The sequence below is a fragment of the Siniperca chuatsi genome, linkage group LG11, assembly GCF_020085105.1.
Source record: "Siniperca chuatsi isolate FFG_IHB_CAS linkage group LG11, ASM2008510v1, whole genome shotgun sequence".
Taxonomy (NCBI): Eukaryota; Metazoa; Chordata; class Actinopteri; order Centrarchiformes; family Sinipercidae; genus Siniperca; species Siniperca chuatsi.
In genome coordinates this window covers 20,541,588-20,568,348 of record NC_058052.1, presented here as the reverse complement: position 1 = coordinate 20,568,348, position 26,761 = coordinate 20,541,588, and the positions used below count along the sequence as shown (strand labels likewise).

Here is a 26,761-nt window from a genome sequence, read left to right as displayed (position 1 = left end):
AAAACAAGTTACTGATTCATCTTTAGTGTTTTCCTGCAGAAAACATGTAAATAACTGATAACACAATAGGTGTGTTTTGAGAATTGAGCCCATATAAAAAAAAAAAAAAAAAAAAAAAAAGGTGTGTAAGCAATGGAAACTTTAAAACTGAAATGTGATAAATTGGTTCAGACTAAATAAAGTGCTCCTCAAAGAACAGACGCAAATGAGCCAAAAGAACTGAAATGATGATTTATTCTTAAAGTAAACATTTTATTCAAAAATAAATTACCAGAGATACCTTTAAAAGGCAGACATTGTCTCCAATCCACTCGTCACAATCAAAACATTTTCCTATCAGTATTCACACCACGTTTCTATTAACGTCCGTCCTCATGAAAAAGGAGAACACTAGTGTAAACCCTACAGCAGCAACTTAACATCCAAACCATAAACTTTTAAGTAGATCAAGAGAGGAAAAAAAACAGCCATTGTCAAATGATTAACTATAAAATGTATACAAAGTTTATTTAAATATTTAATCCAACATACATGCCCAATTTGTAATATGTGAACACACTGTACAGTACGAGATGGTGCTTGAGGTGAGAAATAATGTGGATGGAATCAACGCAAAAGAGCTCAGACAGATGTGATGCAGCTGTTGAACAAAGTAAAAAAATGAATACTGGGGAAGGTTTCTTTAGTCTACTTAACATTAAGCCAGGTTCTTATTGTGAAGTAACCACATTTTAAATTGTGAAAAAGTCCCTCGCCATTTGAATGATTGTACCACCTTTCGCTGAAGAGAGGAATACGAGTCCAGTGAGAGGAGAGAATAAAGGCAGCGGATAGAATCATTTCTTGTCGGTTAAAAGGAATAGTTGAACATTTTGGGAGATACGTGTATTTACTTTCTTGCTGAGAGTTAGATGAGAAGATCGATACCACTCTCATATATCTGTCATTTAAATATGATGCTACAGCCAACAGCCAGTTAGCTTAGCTTAGCATAAAGCTTTGAAACGGGGTTAAACCGCTAGCCTGGCTCTGTACAAAAGGTTAAAAACTTCTGCCTACCAGCTACTCTAAAGTTCACTAACACGCTTGTTTAATTCCTACAAAAAACAGAGTGGTTTTACGCAGCAACATCAGGTTGTACTTGTTAAATTGTTGTTTTTACACTTTGGTTTGTGTAAGAATTTAACAAACAAGATGTGAGTTAATAAGTGAGCTTTAGAGCTGTTGCTATAGGCAGATTTTAGACAGAGCCTAGCTGTTTCACCTCCGGACTTTATGCTAAGCTAAGCTAACAAGGTTAGCTGCTGGTAGTAGCTTCATATTTAACTGACAGATATAGAAGTGGTATCAATCTTCTCATCTAACTCTCAGCAAGAAATAAGCGTATTTTCCAAAATGTCAAACTATTCCTTTAGAGGGGTAATATGAGTTTGAGCTTAAAAAAAGATATGCAAGTATATAACTCCCCAAAAGCAAGAGTCAAACTTACATCCTGTAGTTCCTAAAATGCAAAGGGGAAACAGGGCTAGTGCAGCTTTAATGAAAGGCAGTGGAAGAGAAAATGGTTCAACATGACAGTCCTCCCTGGCTACCTGACTATAAAGGCCTGGGCTCTAAAAGCTCTTAGCTAGCTTAATGCTACAACACAGTACCTCTTAACACCATGCAGAGGGCCAAACGCTGGCAGGTCCGCTACGAGACACAAAAGGCCAGATAAAACACGTCAGTTCTAAATTAAAAACAGATCAAACATCAGGCGAGAGGCTCGAGGCTTCCTAGTTCTCTTCACGATTACAATCACAAAATATTAAAGGGAGAGACAGAGAGACGTACAGAGATGTTGTCTAGAAGCAACCTGAGCCCAGAGTTTGATTATGTTACCTGGTTAACACACCTTCTAAACATAGTGTGAAAAAATGAATGAACATAGGCATGCAGGTGAACTACTAGTTTTACTTGATTTCCTGCACTCGTCTGTTCAGTTCAGATTTGTAGAAGGACACAGATCAATTTACCAGGACAGACTGGAAATTTGACAGTTAAAATAGCCTCTCCAGCTTGGCCATGACAGGGTTTTCTATTTCCTTTTACTTCAGTAGAATCAAAAAAATCCTTTTCCTGATTTTACTGAAATAACAAAAACAATGAACATGACAATCACCTCATTATCAGTTTTCTGAGTCAATTAGTCACTTGTGCTTGTAGGAAACGTTAATTAACAGTCTGAAGAGAAAGTCAACTGAGCTCTCTACTGTCTGGCCTGCAAGACAAAATGATTAAATGCACAGAAAAGGGTTTTAGTTTGCATCCACTGTTGATAACAGCTGCCCACGGCGGTGTCAGTTTTCCCTGAATTACAGCTCAATCCTGAAGCAAGTGCAGTCCGCTACCAGCAAAGATGTCAGTGTGTGTGTGTGTGTGTGTGTGTGTGTGTGTGTGTGTGTGTGTGTGTGTCAGCCTAAAGTATGCATTACAGCACAAGATGCATCTATCACAGCTTGGCACACTGGAGAAGGTGACAGTCCTTCAGGTCCTGTTTTGGCAAGAGGCTACGCAGCCAGCTTCTCTGCTCGGTCCTCTCATTAACGTGCAGTTTCTGCTCTGAGGCACTGGGGGGCGATGAAGAGCAGGGCAGACAGCGAGCCTACAGGTCCACAACAGCAAATAAAGATAGGGCAGCGATGTGATGGTGGGTGTTTAGGGGAAAACAGCTTTGGTGTTGAACTAGTTCCACAGTTCTAGGAGTGAGCACATTGAGCGAGTGGGCAGGAGGATGATGAACATGACGAGGGAGATGAGGATGAAGAGCGTCAGTGAGTCTTTAACTTGGTGTGCTGCGAGCCCTGTTCTGTCAAACTGGCTTTGATAGAGTTAACCACCGTCTGTCTGACATTGTCTTCCATATAATGTTCACTTAATGGCTTCAAAACCTGCAGGAGAGGAGAGAAGAGGCGAGGGGAAACAGGAGGAGACAAAAAGAGGATTTTGTGTGAGAACAAATCAAGTTAACTCGTCTAAAAACATGTCTATAAAAGGGGACAAAGAAACTGAAAGAAAGTAGGTTAGGGAAGAAAAACGTTTATGGCAAAATAAAAAAGGAACAAAAACATGATGTAGTCTGCAACATGCCGACCACAGACTTCTCAAACAAAACAAGATTCACAACACAACTGAACAAAACCTCTTCTAAGTAATCAGCCATCAAAGATTATTAAAAACCGTTTGGGCAGGCTTCAAGTCCTCGAGATCCTGAGATGGGCCTGGCCTGCCGGTGATACATTCAGTGAAGTTCAGAGGGACCCAGGGTTAAAGTGTAACAATCCAGCACCATTGGACCGACAAATTAACAATAAAGAAGCCGGCAAACTGCAGAAGTTTTGATATGAGAAGAAAGTTTAACAGTCTGTAAATCCGCCAGTCGTCCAGCAGCTAGTTAGTCGTCTTGTAGTTGTTGTTGAGGGGAGACAGAGCTTTGAGTCCCAGTGTCGCTCCTGATGGGAATGAAGAGAGGAGAGAGACGGGCCAAGCCAGGCGGCTCCTGACAGGCTCCAAAAGTTTGGAAAACACCTGAGAGGACAGCAGGGAGGAACAGGAGAGTTAATCAAGGAACAAGACTGACAGGCGAGACACACACTGGAGCAGACGGAGGAAAGAAAAGAGGAGAAAGATCCATCCAGACGTTTGGGGAGAGATTAAGGAGAAATAAAGGTTAAAAAAAAGAAAGGAGGAAAGATGAAAGACTGAGAAAACAGGATAGGTGTTGAATCATACAAATGAAAAGAATACAGGGAGACCGGCAGGAGGAGGAAGTAAAAGAAAAGGAAATGCAGGATGTTGAGAAGGGCAGGCAGAAGATTAGAGAAATGGGAAGCGACACCTCTCACCTTTCTGACTGTCTTCTGTAAAGCGGGGGAGGGAGGAAGAGAGACAAAAGCAGAGGAAGGAGGGAGAAGTCAGAGGACACATGAGGGCTGCGTTTGTGGTGAATCCCAAATATCCATGAAACCCAAAATAAAGAAACACAAACTTGACTTCATGTTTGTCCTCCTGAGTACAGTCTGCAGGCCAAGAACGGATGGAGGAATGAAGTGAGAGCAAAGAAAAGTAAGTGCTGACAGAGTTTCAGTGTGGAGGGAGCGCTGAAAGGTGAATTGAAAGTGTGGTTGTCTTATGAGTTTGTGAGATACATGATGGGATGTGAAGACGAGACACAGAAGACGATCATGAACATGCAGCGGACAGAAGGAAATAAAAACTGATGGAAGGATTCTTCTTTCTCAGGTTTTTTTAAACACCTAGAAATAAAAAAGGCAACGACGGGAACTTGAGGTTAAACCAAACTAAAACACACAGACACGCTATATAGTGTTATATTCCTGGAGAAAAAAAATGTCACTGACTTAAGAACCTTTACTTTGACCCTTGTGTCTTATACGTTGACTTTAACCTAAACCCCAACTTAACCAAAACTAATACCCAGTTTTTATAAATGTAACTACTCCTCGGGTCAGATCATGTTTACGTCCAGTGACAGTCCTTTAACACTAAAGCTTTTCTCAAACAATGTAAATCCCCAAAAGAACAAAAAAAACAACAAAAAAACAAACAAAAAAAAAAACACAGCAATTGCAAAAAACATGCACTTCCAGTGCACATTGGTTAAATCTCTACCTTAACATTACACAGTATGCATAACAAATAGGTGTCAGTAAACTGACAATAACTTTTTATTCTATTGGAAATTACCTAAATATAATTGCCTATAGTGATCTAAACCTAATACTAAAGCCCGACCAATACTGGATTTTGTTAGAATTAAAAAATCCAAGAACAATATAATCGGCCGATATTTGTTTTTGAATACGTAATGTAGGGCTGAAACAATTAAATCGATGGATATAACTATTTTTTAATGATACTGATCGACTGTTTAACTTGTGCATCAAGCAGAAATGCCACATTGGCTAGTTCCAGCTTCTAAAATGTGATGATTTGTTGCTTTTTTCAGTTACGACTCACAGTAAATGGACCATGTTTGAGTTTTGGACAACTGGTATGATGGAAAAAAAAACAACCAAAAAGCAATTTGAAGTCATCACCTTCGGTTCTTTAGTATTTTCGGACATTTCAGAAATAATCAACATATTAAATCGATAATGAACATTGTTAGTTTGAGCCATGATGTAAAGACATTGTTTTTATATTACCTCAAACATATATAAGGCTTTTCTGCACTGCAATTTCTTCTTACTTATTGGCCGACAAATAAGCCCGATACTGAACTATCTATGATAAGTTTAGATCAGTTGTAGCTTAAAGTACCTGATAAAACTAAAGCTTAATACCTAAACGCTATAACAACCACCACTACAAATTTAGCCAATCCTTTTCCTGCTACAATATCTCTGTTCTCACCATGTAGATTAACCTGGACAAATACACTCCTCTCACAATGACAACCCACCTGTTCCCAGAGTGTATCGGCCACCAGATCTATCATTGTTCCCACCTCCCGAAACTCTCCAGAATACTTCACATACGCCCAGGCGCAGAGCGACAGCAGCGCCACGCCCATCACCAGGTTAGCCAGGGCTGCTAAGGTGCTCAGGCCGATGAAGCCCGTCACCCCAGACACCACGTAGGTGACAAACATGACTGCAAAAAGCGTGGCGGGTGTGCGTGCTGTGTAGAAGATGTTTTTGCCGTCGTTGTGCTTTGAGAAGTTGGCGTAGGCCTCGTCCAGCTCCGACTCCAGCTGGCTCTGGTAGCGCTGGCAGAACTCCTCGCCGCCCATTTTCTTTACGGAGCGGAAGAAACGCACAGAGTGGTCGCGAAACTCCTCGTGGCAGCGCTCCAGGTCGGCCGGGGCGATGTATGGCTTGTCCCCACCGCAGACCTGAAAAGGAAAGACCATAAGTGACAGAGAAATTTTGTGTGACTGACAGAAGAGATGAAGACTGAAGGGAAGACAAAGATGGTTTCAAACTTTGCAGTAGCATGAAACTCCAGTTGGATAGTCACAGAGTTTTTATTAGATATTATATGAGCCGAACTATTCTGTTAGTGTGCTGAAAGGTTCTTGTAAACAAAATTAAAACTAGACCACGACTACACCCTGTTGTCCCTCAATGACACCTGGTGGTCTTCGGCAACCTTCGGGTTATTAAATTGATTGCGATTCATGATGAGCGTGAAAGAAAAACATGTCCTTACCAGCTCCATGTTCTTGCTGTACATGTCTTTGGCTCCTGCCACAGCAGTCAAGTTGTTGGCTTCTGCGGTCGCCTGACAAACAGGAAAACACAACAAGATTCAAGATAGCTTTGATGAACACGGGAGATGAGAATTAAATCCTCAAAAGCGTGACCCATACTTAATTAGATCCATCCCTTTGAGACAGTAACTAACCTGCAGCATGGACTTTGGGTGAGGCAGTTCCTCACCTTGGTAGATCTTTATGTAAGCCTGCAGGAATGTAAAATAATACAGATTATCATACCAGTGATTCCTGTACAATGTTAATATTCTGGCAGCTAACACAGGACACGAACAGCCTGGCAAGTACTGTACTTTTTTTAAGACTCATTTTGGGGGACATATTGGAAGGGCGCAACAGGATATAATACTGCCAAACACTGAAACATAGTTCACTGTGGGTGATTTAACACCCCTGTATTACTTCCACTTGTGCGTCTGGAAAATTTTAAATCTAGCTTTGCAAACCATAATCAGGTGGCAAAAAAACTGAACCCTGTTGGTAACCAGTGTCACTGGTTTTACTTTGTGTCTTCACTTCATGATTGAAGTTTTTTTTCTTTTTCTCTACGGGATACCACTGTACATGATTTACTGGAGTCTAGAGTGGCTAAAAAACAAAACCAGTTTGTGCCGTTTAGTCACCCTAAAGCTTTTGTTTGTTATTTTTTGCCAGCAGAGTGAATAATTTGAGGCTTTATGTTTAACGATCTGTGACCTATCAGTGTGCAGACCAGTGGACTGTAATAAAATCCTGCAGGACCTTAAAGTACTCCAGGAGATCTCTGCAGGTGACTTTGTTGCCTCCGATCTCCTTCTCTACCAGTCGGTCTGGGGCCAGGAGGAGAGGCACCAGCTTGGCCAGCGCCCTCTTAAAATCACCATCGATGTCTGAAACACACAACTTGATTGTCCTCTGGAGCATGACATTTCAGTCCAGCATGCTTTAACTATCACTTTTCATTATTAGTACGTGTGTATGTTCCTGTTTCCTCACCTCTCAGCCTGCCGTCAAAGTACGGGTTGGTGGCCACCTTGAGGCCAGGATGTGGCAGCAGGAAGCAGCCGATGTTGGAGAAGCAGGAGTGGATGTGCTTCCTCACATTCTGCAACTCTTCGTGTTGGTTCTGTTTCACCTGAGTCAGCAGACAACAATATACTCTCACAGTGAAAGTGTGTTTTGACTGATGTGTGAATGTGTACACACACTAAGCAAATTTGCCCACACCTGTGCCACAGACAATGACATTAAGTATGTCCGTGCTTTTCAAAGACAGGTGCGGTGTGCCTGACAGGAACAGTGAGCGTGTGACCAGCTGCATAAATATCTCCAACTACGTGTAGAAATATCAGGGTAGAAAAACATTTCCTTTGTTCAGCAACCTGTATCCTAAAAAAGAAAACCATTTTCAACTTGACTTAAAAAATGAGTCTCACCTGGAGTCTTCTCTCCAGGAAGCTGTTGCCTCCTTCCAGTCCGTAGTCGTGTTCATAAGGATAACACCAGTCACGAATCAGGAACATCAGGGACTGAAACACACCGCCAACATCACAGAAACACAAGGAGACACATTATATTTGATGCTGGGAAGAAAAATTACAGCTGAGATGATGATGATGATAATAATAATGCTAATAATCATAATAATAATAATATGACTGAATAGGTAGATTCGCATGTTTAATAGTGTATGGCATTAATTGGGATAATACAAATGTTATACACATGTTTCCACTACATGCATGTACACACAGCCAACAGAAGCAGCCAGTACCTGGAAAGGTTTCAGGTAGATCTCTTCCATTGCCAGCCGGCCATATTCTGTGAAGAGCTACATATGAGAGAAAAACAAATCATGATCAGAAAACAGAAGTCAATGTAACAGATTCTGGTGCTACTGTTTCCTGGAAAGAGAAGAAATGACACCAACCTGCAGATGCTGCAGGTCGTCCTCCTGGATGTTCTGGGAGAGATTGTACACCTGAAAGCAAAGAAACAAACTGATGAATATTGACATTTCAGAGAAATAAGAAACAGCAGACTTTCCACCAAACAAGACATGCTTTAAGTCTGACCTGTACGGAGCTGGTCATTGTGCTGAGGGCGAACACAGTAGCACAGTCCTTTATGGTGGACTGGCTGTCAAATGCTCCCTGAGTGTCAACGAGGAGCACAGCAACCTGTTGGGATGAGACGCATATATCTACTTCAGCTTGTGGGTCAAGTAGGGTGTTTGTGTGTTTGCTTTAAATTTTAAAAAGGTTCTCCCAAAGATAAATTACATGCGTGACAACATTTTCTTATGACGCTCATAAGAACTCTTGGTATTGTTTGTTTGATAACCATCTACCTTGCTGCCATCAGGTTTGTCCACCACAAAGACTTCGCTCCAGATCTGAATTCCTGTGGTCTCCCTCTCGCAGCCTCCTCTCCAGGTGAACCCTGTCAGAGGCTCATCATCACCTCCCATCCACGACTCACTCTGCAGCAGAGGGAAAGAGGGAGAAGACAGGGAGGGGGTAAAATGAGATGAGGGGTGAAGTGTGAGAGGCAGAAGAGACAAAGATTGTGGAGAGGAGGTGGAGAGATAATGGTATGAGAGAAAGAGGGAGGAATGGAAAAAAAGGGTACAGGTCAATGGACTGAAGTTCACCAGCATTTAGCTCATATGCACAGAAAAAAAGTGTATTTGTTTGTGACCACAATATTTCCAAACCCTGGGTCCAAACTGGTGTGAAATTTGATCTGCGCATTCACACTTCTAACAGGGGAAAAAAGCATTGATTTTGGTGAACCCGTAGTATTTAATCTAACATCACCATCAGGCCACACTTTGACTAGCCTTATATAACTAACCTGTCATCTACCAGTACAATGTTGACTGAGAACAACTGGGATGATTGTTAGACCTTGGTAAAGGTCTGTACTCTTGAGTTATTTCTTTTTTGCCAATTTGCTGTTTTAATCCACAGCAGGGCAGTGTAGCATCACACTCAACACAAGTCACACCATCATCCTTGTGTTTTTACAGTGTATAGTGTACACAGCAACAGGTGTGAACATATTACTCTGGAAGACACTGAATGAAATGTGGCTCCCACAGTAACAAGACTAGTGGCGCTGCAGCACAAGGCTTCGATTTGAGACTGAAAGCCAAGCACAAAAAAATGACCAGCTCATAGTGAAGGATTTCATGTTTATCTTGTCAGTCAGATCTTCACTAAAAATAATGTTCAGTTTTGATTTTAAAACACAAAAAGGTCAAAGTAAAAGCAACACATTGTTACCTTGTGTGTATTTCAGGCAGACAAGTGAGGAGCTCGACTGACCACAAAGTGGAAACAAATAAACAATCCTCACAAGCAAATACCTCATTTGCAAGGCAAAGTATGTATGAACACTGATTTGACTACATGACATCTGTGCTAAGTGCCTAGCCATGATCTTAGACAGAGCAAGATAATAATTTGTCAGTTGATAATAACAAATACCTGCAATCTAATAATACTAGCAGATAAACACACAACTATGAAAGTCGTACAAACCTGTCAATACTATTTCTAACATGAACGGCTGTATATAAATGAATATATAGAACCACAGCCTGAACAAATAGCATCAGTGTTTAAGGAAAAATGTGAACACGTGCAGATCTGGTCAGACTTGCATGAATGCCCATGTTCATTCTGCCAAACAACTGTGAGAAAGGGTCCTAACATTCCTCAGTCTTTCCTGTTGTGTGTGTGTGTGTTAGAGAGAGTATGTGCAAGTGAGTGTAAGGGGATCCTGGCTGCGTCTGTGTGTCCAGCTGCTGCCAGAGGGTCTGATGGACTAGTTGTTGATACTTGTGTCGGTGCAAGTAACACAGTTGCTGGGTGGACATGCATGCATGGACAAGAAAGTGTGTGTGTGTGTGTGTGTGTGTGTGTGTGTGTGTGTGTGTGGATGTGCCACTTTGTGTTATTCACATTCACAGACATTAATTCAGAAGCCAGTAACCACACAGGAAAATTAAGCATATTAGACCAAAACTCTTTCTAAACCTGATTTATTTTTATATAAAATGAATCAAATTCAGCTCTTTAAAATTCACCTTCCCACGAGGCTGAGACCAATTAAACCACTAATCTTATTCATGCACATCTTACTCACCTGGTTGAGTATCTCAGTATGAGATCAACCAGGAAGTGCTGGTCTTTGCTCGCCACATTCTGGTAGACATGGGAGTACTGGTTGTATCTTATCTGCTGTACACGTGTTTTCACAATCACTACTGACTGCGAATGTTACACAATATCAAAGCCCCAGAGGAGGGACGAGCTGTTTTATATTTTCTTAGCACATGTACTTCGGCAGTACTGATATTAATGTTATGCCAAATGTATCACACCGATTTGACTTATTGATGATTTATTTAAGAACAACTGCATCAGCATCACAGTGCATTTTCTAGTCATTATGGGCTATTTGTATGTAAATGAGGCCATCACTGGCCTATTTTCAATTGATATTTAATATCTAAATATCATAATATTACTTCTTTTTGACGTTAATAAAAACAACACTGGCAGTCAACATCTTACATGGACTTTCAAGGATTCACCAGCTATAAAACAAATGCAAGAACAATGATGTTTGAAAACGTTATGCTAAAGTAAATGTTAGATCTAAATTAACTTTTCTCCATAGAAAAGGGTTTTTAAATCTTTGGATTTTGGACTGTTGATTGGATAAAACAAGAATTTTTTAACCAGATGTCACCTTGGGCTCTGGGAAATTGTGGTGGACATTTTCCACTATTTTGTGACCATTTTTAGACCAAACAATTACTTGATCGATCGACAAAATAATCAGCAGATTAATCATTAATGTTAATAATAATAAGTAATAAGTTAGTGGAAGCCCTACTGTACACATAGTCAGTTTTATTTCTGCAAAAATGACCATGTAATTACCATGAAAATATCTGATATTGGTACATTTTCAATACTGTGTGACCCAATTTTACATGATAAATATCAACAATGCAACTTTTTCAATAAAACATTATCTAATACCCACTAACCACATCACTGTACAAGTTATCTAAAAAACAAAAGACTGTAGATTGTGAACTCCAGTTCCAGCCTGTGTCTTTGCACAAAATTACAAATTACAGAAAAAACTAACTGGCATCAGTTAACTTCACTGTTTATATTTCAGACTGGCCCCATTGTTCAAACTGAAAGTGTTACCGGTGCACCCATGGTGGTAAATTCTGACTGAATATTATTTTGTCCTGATTATAACATTTCTAGTATGCAGCGTCACATAAGAAACCTGACATCACGTGTTAAGTACTTGACTAAATAATTTCCTCTTTTAAATGAATCTCCACACGAATATGAACCCTTGTATATCCAGAAACCGTATGAAAATCACATTATTTATCTCACCTGACTGCGCATGTAGCGCAGCATGAAGTCCAGCAGGAAGGACTTGCCTTTGCGGAAGGCCCCGGCCACAGACACGACCACCACATTCAGGTCCTTCACGTGATCCTGCAGCAGGATCTTCTCCAGTGCTGCAGCGTTCAGCTCAAAGCTGTGCTCATCCTCGTTGGCCAGGACGATCTGGATGGGCCTGGCCTTTTCGTCCTCTATCACAGCCTGAAGACACGAGTTTGCAATCAGTTAGAGCTTTCCATGGCATTGAGAGAAGTATAGACATACTTGATACCAGGTATAGTGCACTGTGGCTGATTTAGTTAATCTAGAGATAACATGCAGATTTTTTCCCTCATCGACCAATCGATTGGTTGAACAGTAGGTAGAATTTCAGTCAACCAAGGTTTTCTTTGGTTGATTACAGCCCTATTAAAGACATCATCAGGCTCTGGGAAATTATGATGTTCACTTTCACCATTTTCTGGTTTTTATAGAACAAACAACTACTCGATTAATCGACAAAATAATCATCAGATTAATAGATAATGAAAATAACCTTTAACTGCAGCCCTCATTGCCATTAACTGATAGTAAATAGAGAACATTTATTTGGACAATCTCAATTCTTGCCTATTCCCTAAAAATGTGTAGTATGTATTAACAAATAAAAAATACAATATATATACACATTCTCCTTTGTTCCTCTATGTGGCTTTGGTCTTACAACAACCTTTTAGGTCCAAAGCTATGTGTAAAAAAACAAATTTTTCTTCTAGATAAAGTACAGAGTGGTGAAAGATGAAAGAGAAACGGGGACTCTAAGTTACAGATGCATCAAGTCTTAGTTAGATATGGTATACATGCTTGTCAATAGACAGGAACACTTTACCTCTTCTTCCTGAGTCTCTTCACCTGGTGAGGGGGTGAGGCTGGCATTCTTGCCCGAGTTTGAGGCCATGGTTCTGGGAAGCAATTCATCCTCCAGGTCTTCAGGCTTGGCTAAAGGAGGCCTCTGCTTATGTCGAAAAATGGGGACATCTTCCACGCCACTCGAGCCTTTAGAGTAGAGAGGGAAGGATAAAATTACACTGGTTAGATAACAGCATGCTGCATGTTTGTGTAAAGAAAATGGGCATTTGTTTGCGTGAGAGACCGACTATTGTTCTGAGAAGTTAAAGAGAAAGTGAAATGCCCTATATGTGGTCAAATTGTAGACAGGAATGTTTCCAGCATTTTGTGCTGGGCTAAATATGGTTATTCACTCTGGTCTACACATCTAGGTCAAGCTCGAAAATAGCCAAAATAGCCTTGCGCTGAAAATCACAAAAGGCCAGCAAAAAAAAAGGACACACGAAAAGGAAGTTAGGAGGACAGCGTTTTCACATTTTTCTTCTTGGCCATTTTGATGTTTCTGTCAAAGTCTTTCCTTTAAATCTAAAGCACAGGTTTCCTCTAAAACCGCAAGATGCCTTCCTTCCTGCCACAGTGCCACAACTGCAGTATAAGCAAGTGTGCTGAACCACAAACTGTAGTGCATGCAGATGAGTGGCTTGTCTTGGCAGCATTATTTTTTAGGGCTACAACTAATGATTATTTTCATCACTGATGAACCTGCAGATAACTTTTATAGATTAATTGTTTTGTCTCTAAAAATGATAGAAATTATCCATCACAATTTCCCAAAGCCCAATGTGACGTCTTCGAATCGTCTTGTTTTGTCTGACCAACAGTCTCACACCCAAATATATTCAGTTTATTATCATGAGACCCAGGAAACAAGAAAATATTTACATTTGAGAAGCTGGAACCGGAGAAATTTGGAATTTATTCTTAAAAAAAAAACAACAAACAACAATAACAACTCAAAACAATTATTCGGTATTCAAAACCAAAAAGTGTCGCAAACCTTTTATATCTAAACAGTTTTCTTTGCCAGATGTAGAAATCACTGGTGCAGGATTAAGATGACACTCCCTGAAGCACTGAAAGAGGCAATCCCCTTGGCCAAACACCTGAGTCCACTGAACAGGTAGGACAACAAGTATTAAGCATTACTCAACTTCAGGGCTAATTTGTGTGTTCAAGTTATTCAAGCCATTCAACCGTACGGCGTTGTAGCACCATAATGTCTCTCACTACATACAAATTAGGTTTTGGTAAACCAACAGGCCCCAACAGATCCGCTCCTGTTATTGCTTCATAGACACACCTTGGATACACCACCTGTATCCAACAATAAGAAAACTAATTCAGCATATAGTTGCTATAACGTCATCTATGTCTAGCAAGCAAAAACAAATTCTCATGGCACATCAAGATAGCATACAACGAACACAAGGTTGCGTAAGTGCACACCAATGATTTACCCTTCACTAAGTAGCCACACAAATGCTGATTAGAGCTGCAACTAACAATTTGGGGTTTGGATATTGCGATTTCGATAATATTTCAATTAATTGTCCTACCCCTAACCTCAAGTGATATAGGGCTGAACAAACAACAACAACAACAAATCGGATCATTAACAGGTTGAAAATATTTAATATCAACTTCCGCATTTAGGCAATTGCCTTGGTAATTTTTCAACATTATCAACACACATTGTGCTATTTTCTTCCACGCCCCAAAGTAGATTATACATCTTAGTTGTTATAATGTGTGGTTTTTTTTTTAGATACTTTGTGTGGTGTAAATGCAGGCTTGTTTGACTCCCCAGCACTGGCAGCATCTCAGTCCTGGACTCAAGGCCATTTCAAGGTGGTGGGAGGACAGTTTTGAACACATTGAGTGACATTCTTGCACAAGAGGACAACTGTTAATGGGACATTTAAAGATCAACCTGGAGGTGCTGCATATTCCCAAAGGGCAGCAGCAATGCTGTGCTAGTGTTTGAGGAGCTGCTGTAAGCACGGAGCAGTTACAGTAATCTGCTCTGCACACTCAAATTAGCCCTGCACATTTCCTCAGTCTGGTTGCAGTGCAGGTTCCCCTCAAGTCCAGAGCAGCACTCAGCAGGATGAAGTGGCACAGACTGCAGCCATAGAGGGGACCAGCACAAAGACACTATTCTGCTGGGCCTGCGAGGAGTCTGTATTGCAGCAGAATGTGTGCGAGAGACAAAACACAATAAGCATGCAAGGAAGCATCCAGCCAGTGGAAAACCATTAGCTCTGCTGATATGTGCATTCACTGCTCACACTCACGCTTCATGATAAAGTGGCTAATGCACTGTCCTACTCCTCAGCTTGCAGAAAACGAGGGCAGAACTAAAATTAGCTACATTGCTTCTTATCTTATGGAGGCACGCAGCAGATGTTAACTGGCCTACATGTTTTCCTGCCCATACACTCATACACAAAGTTACGGGATGAGAGGAGTTTGTACAGTATATCACGCACACAATGCATAAAGCATCACACATAAAACACACAAGTGTTTTGCATCCCTCCGGTTCTGATAGGGGTCTATCTTTAACTATGGCATGGCGAGAATATGTCTATGCAGGTTAGCCTACATCTCAGCACTGTGTCCCAAATGAGCTCTGCCTTCCCTGGACTCCTGCACTATATCTGAGGCAGACTTTGATAAGGCCATGGTCCACTTAACTTAACTAGCTGTCTTAATATGGGAGGTTTCATACTTTAAAAGAGCCAATTTCCCTGGCTTTTTCCAAGAGATTTAGTGTAGGAACCTTAACAAATCTTTGGGGGTGAAGTTGAGTCATGCAAGGAACATATACTACTGCAAGTTAGTAAGTTATATTTGGTATATATAGTTGTCTTGTTGGTTACGTTACATTTCCATTTGGATCATAAGAGAGAACACTGGCACTCTAAGTGTTTAGCAGGGAAAACTCATGCAAACATCTCCTTTCTACTGTTGCAACATAGATTATTAATACCTCAACACCCTGTTCCAGCCTTGTGACATCCAGGCTATGCATTTAAAATAATTAGAATTGTTTCAGCAACCAGGCTACATGCGTTTTCTATATGTCAAGACAACAAGACTGCAGAGAGTTTATGAAAGAGAATGAGGAATCCACCGTAGCCTATTAAGATGCAGGTACACTGACTTTCCTGCATACCAGCGCCAAAAGACAACCTGCCACGGCCTCTCTGGACAAGAGTCAAGGAGGGCAAATGTTCAATTGCAGCAAGCAGACCAATTGGGAGTCTGTGAGGACAAAGTGCAGATTAAGAGCACCCGAAGTTAGTGAACGTTGTTGCCACAGAGTCAGCTGGCCTGTATGAAAGTAGACATAAGGGTTATCATGATAAGGGACCATATCTCAGTGATGAGCCTTTCTACACGTTTGTAGAAATGTAACAATAACAGACAAAAGATGAGAGTGTGCTGGAGTAAACTTGTCCATTTATTTCCCGCTGTCATATTGGCAGAGGAAAAAGATAGATTTTGAGATGGTAAATCAGAATTTGTCTGTATTGATAAACAGGCAAATACTTTTATTTTTTAGTTAATTGTTCAATTCATTGCTTGGTGTATAAAATGCTAAAAAATTTTTGTTATTGTTAAAAATGCCCAAAATGGCTTGTTTCATCCGACCAACAGTCCAAAACCCAAAGCAGAAAAAAGCAGCAAATATTCACATTTGCGCAACTCGATAAAACAACTGTAATGATTAATCGATTATCAAAGTTATTGCCGATGTTGATCAATGAATTGATTAATTGTTTCAGCTCTATAAACAGGGAGCTGGCAATAGCCTTCTTTCTCCCATTTGCCAAAGCACTTGTCCCTGATTATCTATCTCCACAGATGTGGAGATAGATAATCTACCATAATGTATGTATATTTGGTAGTTTAACCTTGATCCTGGTATTAAAAAACAACCTTAACACTGACACTTAAGAACCTTGACCAAATAAATTGTTATCACATTTACTTTAAAAAGCTTGGGGATACAGAAATGAATAATATCCACATTTGTAAGTAATATTAAGTTGAGTTAGACACCACACTAAGCCTGCAAAGTGAGGAAGCTGCATATACCTCTATGCAAGAAAAATCTGCATCAGGTGTGATGTCCTTTCAGCATCAGTCAACAATGTGTTAATGGCTATAGTTTACTTTTTTTCCCCTCTTCTGGCTGTAAAATGCTCATACACTCGTGTATCTAGTTGTATTCAGAGGACAAAATTAGCCTCACAATTAAGGGGATAAGTCTGCTGGCAAACTGAACAGACTAATTATAGTATTTAAAAATATCCGAGTCATTAGTGGGATGAGAAGATTAACGTATATGTTGTGTGAGGTTAGTTAGGCTGAAATCCCCGTTTACAGGAAACTGTTGTAGGTTAAAGCGGACTGTTTCAAAGTTCAGAAACGATGCAGCTGAAGCAAATACAGAGTGACTGTGCAACTACAGGCAGGTTCAGAGACAAGACACCACGGCTGGTCCTCTGTGGGCCAGGTGAAAGTGACGGACCGGACAAATGGGCCAACAGGTGTCGCGGTTGAAATTTTGTATCCGGGTCAGAGTCAGTTTCAAACAACAGCTTTTCAGCCTAAGTTACGGTGAGAAAACACATTTTGACAGAGACCGATAAAAACGTATCTCCCTCTAGATAACTTTCACACGGTTAGGACTGTGTTGGCACTATGTTTGCGAACTAGAGGAGACACAATCTGGCAGGGGTACCGCAATTTGGCAGGACACCGCGGGTCTCCCAACTGAAAACAGAAGCGTCTGGCTAACGGAAAAGCGAGTTTGCCACTCACAAAGACAAAGACGACAGAAAAAAAAAAAAAACACTTTAAATTTTAATCCACCCACCCCTAAGCTTCGTACTCGACTCACTGTTGTACATCTACTCGGCAAAATCAACAACGGTTTACCTTCGTCGACGACTCGGCTTTTGCGGTTGGGCTCGAAGTGATTTCTGCTCCTCAACCCGCTCACCTCCGCCATCTTGGACTGCTGAATCTAACGTGGCTGACGTCAAGGGAGCTTTTTTTCTTCTCACGCTGTCTGCTGAAGTTCATGCTGGCTGCAGCTGCTGGGTCAAGTCCACCACTGCGCAAACTATTTACTAATTTCACAGACGCAAACTGTTCATGTTTTTAAAATGATCGAAAGCAGGTATTCTACTCTAAGTGTACTTCCATTACATATTTGAGAAATGTGTTTTACACACTAGTCTGTAGCCTGAATGCAGGGGCGGAGCAAATAATTCTGGACCCCTGCAAGAATATTTCCCTGGGGAGGGACCCTATCATGTCCTCAGTGCAAATACACGCAAATCACACGTTACTTTTTAGGCTCAATTTACAGCTTTCAGGCAAAAACATATAAAGGAGTAAAGCCTTTCTCCACCAGAATTATATTCCTGGCAGTGTGAAGAGGTCTTTGAAACAACCTTTAGGCCATCTCAGGGAGATAAAATGTACAGAAAATATAATTACACAGTTGAATTTATAAAAATGTGAGAAATGTTTAATTTATTCGTTATACATGCTTCATGTAAGTCGTGATTTATTCACTAAGATTGTTTCCATTGCATTTTGTCGCATTTTGCTTTTATTGATACACCAACTTTTCCACCTCAGCCAAGCAATATTTGTTTTGCTATATTTTAAGTTTTTTTTATTAAAATTTTCTGCCTTTCCATTCCAGCTGTTTTTATGCACAAATTGAAAATGTGCGTAAAAACAAGTGGCTGGAAACGCAGCTCTACTTTACTATAACTACTGTATTTTGAATACGTAGGTTGGTATGTTTGTTATTTAATAGTGTGCTATTAAAACTTCAAATCTTACATTAACATAATATTTTCTAAGTTATTAATTTATCAAAGTTTAACCCTCAAAAACTCAGCTAACCTGTGTCATCATCAGGACTGTGTGTAGGCATGTTTGATTGGCAGTTGCGTCTCCCTGGCGACTCAAACATAAGCAAACAATGTGACTGTCATCACTTTCTGATAAGGATTATTACAGTGTTTGATTCTGATTGGTGCATGGAAATAACTTACATCAACTTTTTCCAACAGATCTCCATTCACTTCAAACGAGATCAGAGAAGAGCACAGGCGAAACACAAAAATACAGAAATTCTTATGTATAATTGCCATTATCACTTATAGCAAGAGGCTAATAAAGAGAATGGGTTTTCAGGGCCTTTAACACTCCGTAAAGGTACATTTAATAGATAAGTTAAATTAGTTATAAGCAAAAAAGACAAACTAATGGTTTGTTGTATGTGTTTCCTTTTTAAATGGCATTTATTGAACTGTAGAAAGTGGAAAGTAACATGGGTAAAGAGCTAACTTACACCTAACAAGGTTCCCTGTTTGACTCAAACCATTTTCATGAAATGCATCTGGATCACTGTCCCACCAGGATGCACCATGTTTTGATGTATTTGATGAGTTTATTCATTTATTTTTGTTTCGAATGGTGGTTTTGGTGTTGTTTAATGATCATCTGATAAAGGTCATAATTTGCCATTCTGTCTAGTTAGCGCTAGAAGATGACTGATACTCATTCACAGACAGGGTGGTACATTTGAAGCTGCAACTTTACTTTTATGACCACAGTATCACCATCTTTTCCCGATACTACTGGGGCCTTATGGTCATGTTATTTGTTTCTTTTGTCGTCCACTAATGTCACAACAACGCTGGTTTCCATCCCAAGAATGTGAGATAGGAATCTTGGAGGAAATTAGATCCATTTCCTCAGCGTGTCTCAGGATTGCCTACACTCACTTTGTTCTATTTTGTTTGTGTTCTGGTATGAGAAACATGAGCATGCTTCAAATCTAGCTTTAACATTTGCTTGGTTATTCCTTGTCTGCTGATCAAAATGAAAAGTCCGAATTAGGTTGTCCATGACATACGAATCACTAGTCTACATGACAATCTTATAACACAATTAAATATTTATTATGATATTATTAAATACTGTTAAATACTGTCAAAAGCTGCTTCTGAATTGTGTTGACTTTCTGATCTATCTGTTCAGTAAGTTGCACTTTGGATGAATTTCTAACATTTCAACATTTTTTAATGTTGGTTTTGAGCCACGCTAGCTGCATGGCTCTACAGTAGATGGCAATATCGGTCAGTCGGTCCACCACTTTGGTCCAGACTGAAATATCTCAACAACTATTGAATGGATTGCCATGAACTTTAGTACAGACATTCATGGTGCCCAGAGGATGAATCCTAATGACTTTGGTGATCCCTGACTTTTGTAGCGCCATCATGAGCTTGACATTTGTGGTTTTGAGTGAGATGTCTCAACTATTCTTTCATGGATACTTATGAAATTAGGTACAGACATTCATGTCCCCCTCAGGATGAATTGTAACCATCATCAGGTTCATATCTCAAGTGTCCAATTCATTGGTTTATTATCAAATACCTGCAAAACTAATAACATTATCATCAGCCTCCGCTGTACTATGTGTTCAGTGCTGATAGCTAATGTTAGCATGCTAAAATGCCAAACTATAATGGTTAACATGGTAAACATTATACCTGCTAAACATCAACATGTTAGCATTGTCCTTATGAGCATTTTAGCATGCTGACAAGTACAGCCTCCCGCTAGCATGGCTGTAGGTTTGTTTAAATGTGACACACATATGTAATATTCATTAATTTATTCACTCACTCAGTCACTGTTACCATATCTTCCTCTTGCGGCCACTAGCAGGCATGATATAATGTCTATACTCTGAACCACTCTGTGTACTCACTACCTTGATGAAGGTCAATTTTGCTTTCACAGGCAGACTGCCAATAGTAAAGATCAGACTTATCTCCCGTGTTTAGCCAGATATCTGACACAGTGGAGATATGTTGTTCTCCTCTTACTTTATGTTGTTTTAACTTCTCTCAGTGATGATGACTGCTAAACAAAAAATCATAAAAGCTCTTTATCTCAATAAACTCGCTTCATGTGTTTACTCAGCTGCTCACGTCCAGCATTATGTAGCCTACTGACATTGTGGAAACACTATCTGCTGACAGAGATGCATAAATAGGAGGGCAGCTTTTATTCAAGCCTTGTAATCCTAGGTCAGATTCCACCTGGCTGAGGAGGCCTGCCGTTCAGTTTGCTGTTGGGGAAGATATGGATTTAACACAAATATATATGCTTTAATAGGCCAATTACAGTGAAGTATGTGGTGATTTTTATTTGGTAAAGACAAGAGTCTCCAGCCATGCTAATGGTTCTGTGAGACTATACTTAGGCACAGTGGTGCTTTGAGCTAAATGCTAACATACGCACAATGACTGCAATTCGGATGTGTAGCAGGCATAATGTTGTATGTACACCTTAGTTCTGCGTGTTAACATGCTAACATTAGCACTTAACACAAAGTACAACCAAGGCTGATAAGTATAAGTATTCGACAAATGAAAATTTCGATGCTGCTACATTAAAAGTTAAGGGATAACCAAAGTGATTACAATTCATCCGAGGGAACATGTCTGTACCAAATTTCATGGCAATCCATCCAATAGTTGTCGAGACATATAAAAATCGCAAATGTTAACCTAACGGTGGTGCTAGAGGAAAAGTCAAAGATCATCAAAGTCATTAGACTTCCTCCTCTGGGGACCATCAATGTCTGTACAAAATTTCATGACAATCCACCCAATAGTTGTTGAGATATTTCAGTGTGGACCAAAGTGGTGGACCAACAGAACCGACACTGCCATCGCCAGAGCCATCCAATGCAAGACCACTATCAATGTAGTTGTAAGAGGTTTTGTACTTCATTATACTCAGACGATAACAGGAAATTTTAGAGCCTTATTCCTATGTATAGCGTATTACGGTAGCCTATTTTACAGAGATGCTACTCTTGTCAGCTCGGTACTTATCTGTGTCACTTTTTTGATCCAACACGATCAAAGGTGCCGTTGTAACTTTCCAACTCTAAACTCTAACTGATATGACCTGGACCCACCAACACACACACATCTACATGGTTTACATACAGCTAAGGAGACAAAGACAGAGGAGGAGAAAAGGGATAGACAAATTGAAGATGCATTCGAAGCGTACCCTAAGTAACCCTGCACAACTGTGATTGGGTGTCTGACGGGTGCTGGGTCAACACTCTCTTTCTGAGGGACAACCCACAGATGCTGGAGATCCTGCTCCATCCTGGGATTAGATGTGACATTTAGGAGTCACTGAAAGACTCTCTTGTCTTTCCTGTGTAACTACACATTCAGAGTCGTTGTATGTATTTGATGTGTTGTGGTCCGAGCTTTTTATTGGACGCCAGGTTCCTCACTCTTCTCCTTTCTCCCCCTTCTTCCATACACTATAATGGATGAGGTCAGTAGTTAAACATATAAAAAGGTCAAGACACACGTACAGAAGGAGGAGGTTCATGGTTGTAAAAGTGACAGATGGAAAATAATAGTTTTTTTTAGAAAGAGTGAAAGGGAAAGAGAGACCAGCCGTGTTAATCTGTGTCAGTGCTCTTCTATTCTTAGCTGGTCCCATCGGCCAGCAGAAATATGAGAGATACATGTGACGACAAGCTGATAAATTTAGAGAGAGGGTCAGCGAACAGTGACGAAAGAGCAGTACTAAACTCCAGATGTGTTGACTGTACAGTGTGTGTGTCTGGATGGTATGGAGCAGCTGGGACCGTTTTTGGAGGATTATTCCCCTGCGTCCTATTGCATGCTTTGCGTTTTTCCCTCCCATCAAAACTCATGTCATATTTTCTTCACATCTATTGTACATTTATTTGAGCTCAGGAACTGGTGGAGGCTGAGTAGAGGGCTCCCTCTAGTGTCCATAACATAAAATACACAAGATAAGTGGGGTCCCCAAGCACAGTGTTTGACATGTATGCGTCAAACAACTTTTAAAGCACAATTTGCAAAAGGTCTGCTGATTATGATATATATAATATTTATTAGTTTAATCCCCACCCCCCCCCACACACACACAATAAAAAAGGACGCAAAGAGCTAAAAAAACCAGATAAATCTATATAAATAAACAAACAGAAATTATAGTTAAATAAAAATAATAATAACAACATAACATGTTGTTACATGTTATACATGTAACATGTTATACCTCTACGCTCCTCCATCTGAAATATCTGGATTTGTGGATGAGGGCTTCCCACCTTGCAAACAGATTCATCTTGATAAATGTCAGTGAAGAAGAAAAACGTATTGCATCCATGTGATTTCCTGAAATTTGAAATCATCAGCATAATTAATCTGGATGTGTCCTATGGACATTTTCACACATTCATACCAAAATACACAACATATGGCACAACAATAACACAACAATGTCTGCCTTCTCCATCGACCTTTTATATTAGTGGTTTAAAATCTTTCTGGTTTATAGAACTGCATAAAATGACAGCAGGTATTGTTTGAAAGGGTTTTTCTTTAAGGTTTAAGGAGATTCTTACTACTAGACTAATTGTTTTTGGACATATTTGCACCATTTTATGTATATGATATTGTATGGTATTATAATTTGTACTACTGAACTGTTGTTTAATTTATTATTTTATATACTTTTACATAGTTTTCATGTGTTCCAATCTCTTTAGCCTGTAGTTTGTGCTGCTGAGAAGAAAAAAGTATTTTTTCTGATCTTTTCTACGAGCTGTAGAAAACACCAAAAATGTTCACTATTTAAAAAAAAAGGAAACTGACACTGAAACATCAAATATTTTCTATTCTACACAACATTAATTGTCGGAGACCAACGCAGTATTTGTGAATTGACAATCAAACCACTGACTGAATACAACAACACAGATGCAGCATCTCACCATTACCCAGTGGTGGGATGTAACTAAATACATTTACTCAAGTACTGGACTTAAGTACAATTTTGAGGTATTTTACTTGAGTATTTCCATTTTATCTTACTTTATACTTCTACTCCACGACATTTCAGAGGAAAATATTGCACTTTTCACTCCACTACTACTATTTATTTTGACAGCTTTAGTTACTAGTTTATTTGCAGAGTCAAATTATTAATGCAAAATATAATAAAGTATGATGTAATTTAATGGATTAAGTCACCCAGCAGTATATAAAGTAATTAAAATTGGCCCCACCTTTACCAACATTAAAGTGATTTACACATTAATGCATCAATTATTATAATCCAATAATATAATACATATGATTTTAAAATGGGCCATTCTACATAATGAATACTTTTTGTACTTTAAGTATATTTTAATGCTAATACTTTTGCACTTTTAAGGTAAAGTTTTTAATGCAGGACTTAACAGAGTATTTCTACACTGTGGTATTACTACTATGGAGTATTTCTTCCACCACTGCCATTTACCTGACTTTACACACTGTAAGTCAATATCCATCTTGGATGCTTATAGGAGTCTAAACTTGTACATGTGAGAGTTACTTGACAACATCAAGAAAATCTCCAGGACATTGCAAATTATGGAAAGAAATGTAAAAACATTTTAAAAGTTTTTCATTTCCCACTGCTACCACATGGTGGCATTGTGGGCCTGGTTGAGTTTTGTGCAGCCAGTCAGTTTGTGCTCAGAGGCAGATCAGAGCAAGTAGATGATATAGATAATTGTAATTTTTCAGTGTTTGACTATTTGGCAAACCTGGCAGACTTAGAATGATATTTCTCTGTTTGTTTCTCCTGTTGTGCTTTTTCACTTCATCAGGGCCTAAAAATTCATCTTGTGAAAAAGTTGTTTTCTTTTGACTAAGTTTGACCAGACATTTAGACTCAGGTCTGAGCTTCAGCAGCCACATCCAGGCAACAACGAAATCAGCATTTTATCATGTCAAACAAATAGAAAGAATTAGAGGTCTCATGTCCAGACAAGATTTAGAGCAACTCATTCAAGCCTTCGTCTCCAGCAGGGTGGACTATTGTAACGGTCTCTTGTTTGGTCTCTCCAAAAAATACCATCAGACAACTTCAGCACAGTCAGAACGCTGCTGCCAGAGTTTTAACAAGACACACAAGAGTCCTGTTTTTAAATCTTTACACTGGCTTCCAGTTAGTTGTAGAATAGATTTTAGTGGTGATGTCGGTTTATATATCACATAACAACCTGGGTCCAAAATATATCTCTGATCTGTTTGAAGAAATAAACCCAATAGGTCTCCTGGATATTTAGGAAGCAGTCAGTAGAACCAAACAGGGTGAAGCTGCTTTCAGCTTCGATGCTGCACACATGATCTTAAATGTGCCCCAACTCTAGACACTTCAAATTTTAATGAAAAACTCTTCTCCTGTGCCTTTGATTGATTTATTTTTCTACTACACTTTTATTTTATGTTTTAACTTACAACTTATTACTGCACTGTAACTGCTCCATAACTGTGTCTGGTCTATTATTATGTTTGTGTATTTGTACTTTATTTTATTTTATCAATTTAAAAAAATCTCATTAAATTAAATTTAATTTAATTTCCTTTTTATTGTGTTTTTAAGTGTTGTTGTAATGCATTTCTTTGCCTTATTGTAAAGCACTGAGTTTGAAAGGTGTTATACAGTTGCCTTGCCTTGAAAAAAACTGTAATTAACTGTGATGAGTAATTTTACAACATGCATGTGAGATCATTTTGATAAATAACTGATAACATTTGTGTTTTCATCCTCATACACTTGTGTTGAAATGATTACAGCAGGCCCTGTGGATAGATTTCAGCTATTCATCTCTCAAAATAATGTAAAAGCTGTTATCAGAGATGATGAATTTAAACAATAACAACATTATTTTTTATTTATATTTTCTGATTTTCACAGACAATATGTGACATGACATTACATTCAACACACACAATATGTATACAATGACACAAATATTGGGGGATGGGGGTCTCCTCTTATTGTTTTAAAAGACCTGCAATGTTATATCTTGGAAATCATGGATGTAATATTAATTCCTATGTACCTCATACCTTGTATTTTCTAAATTAACATGTTAAGAGAAGGTTAACTGATTACAAGGAATTGCTTCACTGCTATTGTAGTTTACTTTGTACCTAGAAAATATTAACATTAACAAACATTATATTATCAGCATAAAGATGTATTTTTAAGTCATGCACCAGTTTTGACGCCTTGTATGTCGGCTCTTATTGCACATGCAAAAGGCTCCGATGTCAACACAAAAATGGCAGGTGAGACTGGGCAGCCCTGTCTGTAGATAGGGCTGGATACAGATAATATACTAATCAGATAATGTACTAATGATTTCAACTGCTGCTACTGGTTTGTGCTTTAATCCGTTTCATTAAGACAAAGTCTTATTTAGACAAAAACAAAAAACAAATATGGCCACTCTGCCTTATCAAAAGTTTTTTCAGCAACCAGTGGGAGGGGACATTCACATGTAGGTCTCCTCATGTTATTGGAGGAAAGTCTTCCCAGGTTAAAGCCCACCTGATCCGTGTGCACAAGAGTGCACTGCGAGAATCTTTGCAAATAATTTATTTGCCATATTTTTGTTTCTCTGTTAGATCATTGTAAAGCATAACAAGAAAAGGAGACAACATTTCCTGACTATGAAACTATAGTAAACATATCACCCACTGCAGATTTCCCATTTCATAGTTTTTTAATAGTGGTTTTTATTTCCGACTCCAGGGCGGGTTTCTCCATTTCCTGTCTGAACATTATTGCTGTATTATTGATAAAAAATGTTGCAAAGACGTTTAAAAATCTGTCTTTTACTTTGTAAATGTAAAAGCCTGGGCAACATAAAACTTGTGCATGAGAGAGAGATGTACACAGGCAGAGAAGTAGAGAGAAATAGATACAAAGACAGAAAGACCTGAAATACGTTGGGATGATCATTTTTACTAAAGCTCTTGTTATTCCTCTGCAGGTATTAAAATGCAGCCTTTGATCCTGTAACACCAAACTGTGTTTCCTCCACTCAGCAACATGTTTATTGTCCCCTCTCTCCAACTCCTCATACAGTTTGGGTTGCTGAATCAACAGCATTGTTGCCAGGTTGTCATGGTGTCTGATTGTTGAGTATCATGTCACGCGCCCCATCACAGCCGGACGTCCCTCTGAGCCTGCAGCCGATCCCATGGTC

At 39.3% G+C, this 26,761-nt stretch overlaps 1 protein-coding gene across 2 annotated transcripts; it reads right to left on the bottom strand.

The window, feature by feature from the left end:
• Positions 1-216: 216 nt before the first annotated feature.
• Positions 217-17,818, bottom strand: atl2 (atlastin GTPase 2). 2 transcript variants are annotated; one of them, XM_044215069.1, is made up of 15 exons: positions 17,542-17,818; positions 12,572-12,738; positions 11,692-11,904; positions 8,607-8,738; positions 8,332-8,436; positions 8,187-8,237; positions 8,031-8,087; positions 7,693-7,785; positions 7,253-7,391; positions 7,019-7,146; positions 6,409-6,465; positions 6,214-6,285; positions 5,465-5,896; positions 3,220-3,567; positions 2,705-2,930 (listed from the first exon to the last, which is right to left on the bottom strand). In XM_044215069.1, the coding sequence occupies exons 1-14, from the start codon at positions 17,612-17,614 to the stop codon at positions 3,430-3,432; spliced, it is 1,857 nt and encodes a 618-aa protein (XP_044071004.1). In that variant the 5' UTR covers positions 17,615-17,818; the 3' UTR covers positions 2,705-2,930; positions 3,220-3,429. The 2 variants fall into 2 exon arrangements, with proteins under 2 accessions (XP_044071005.1, XP_044071004.1); XM_044215070.1 differs by lacking the exon at positions 3,220-3,567 and having other exon boundaries at positions 217-2,930; positions 17,542-17,807.
• Between the last annotated feature and the right edge of the window lie 8,943 nt (positions 17,819-26,761).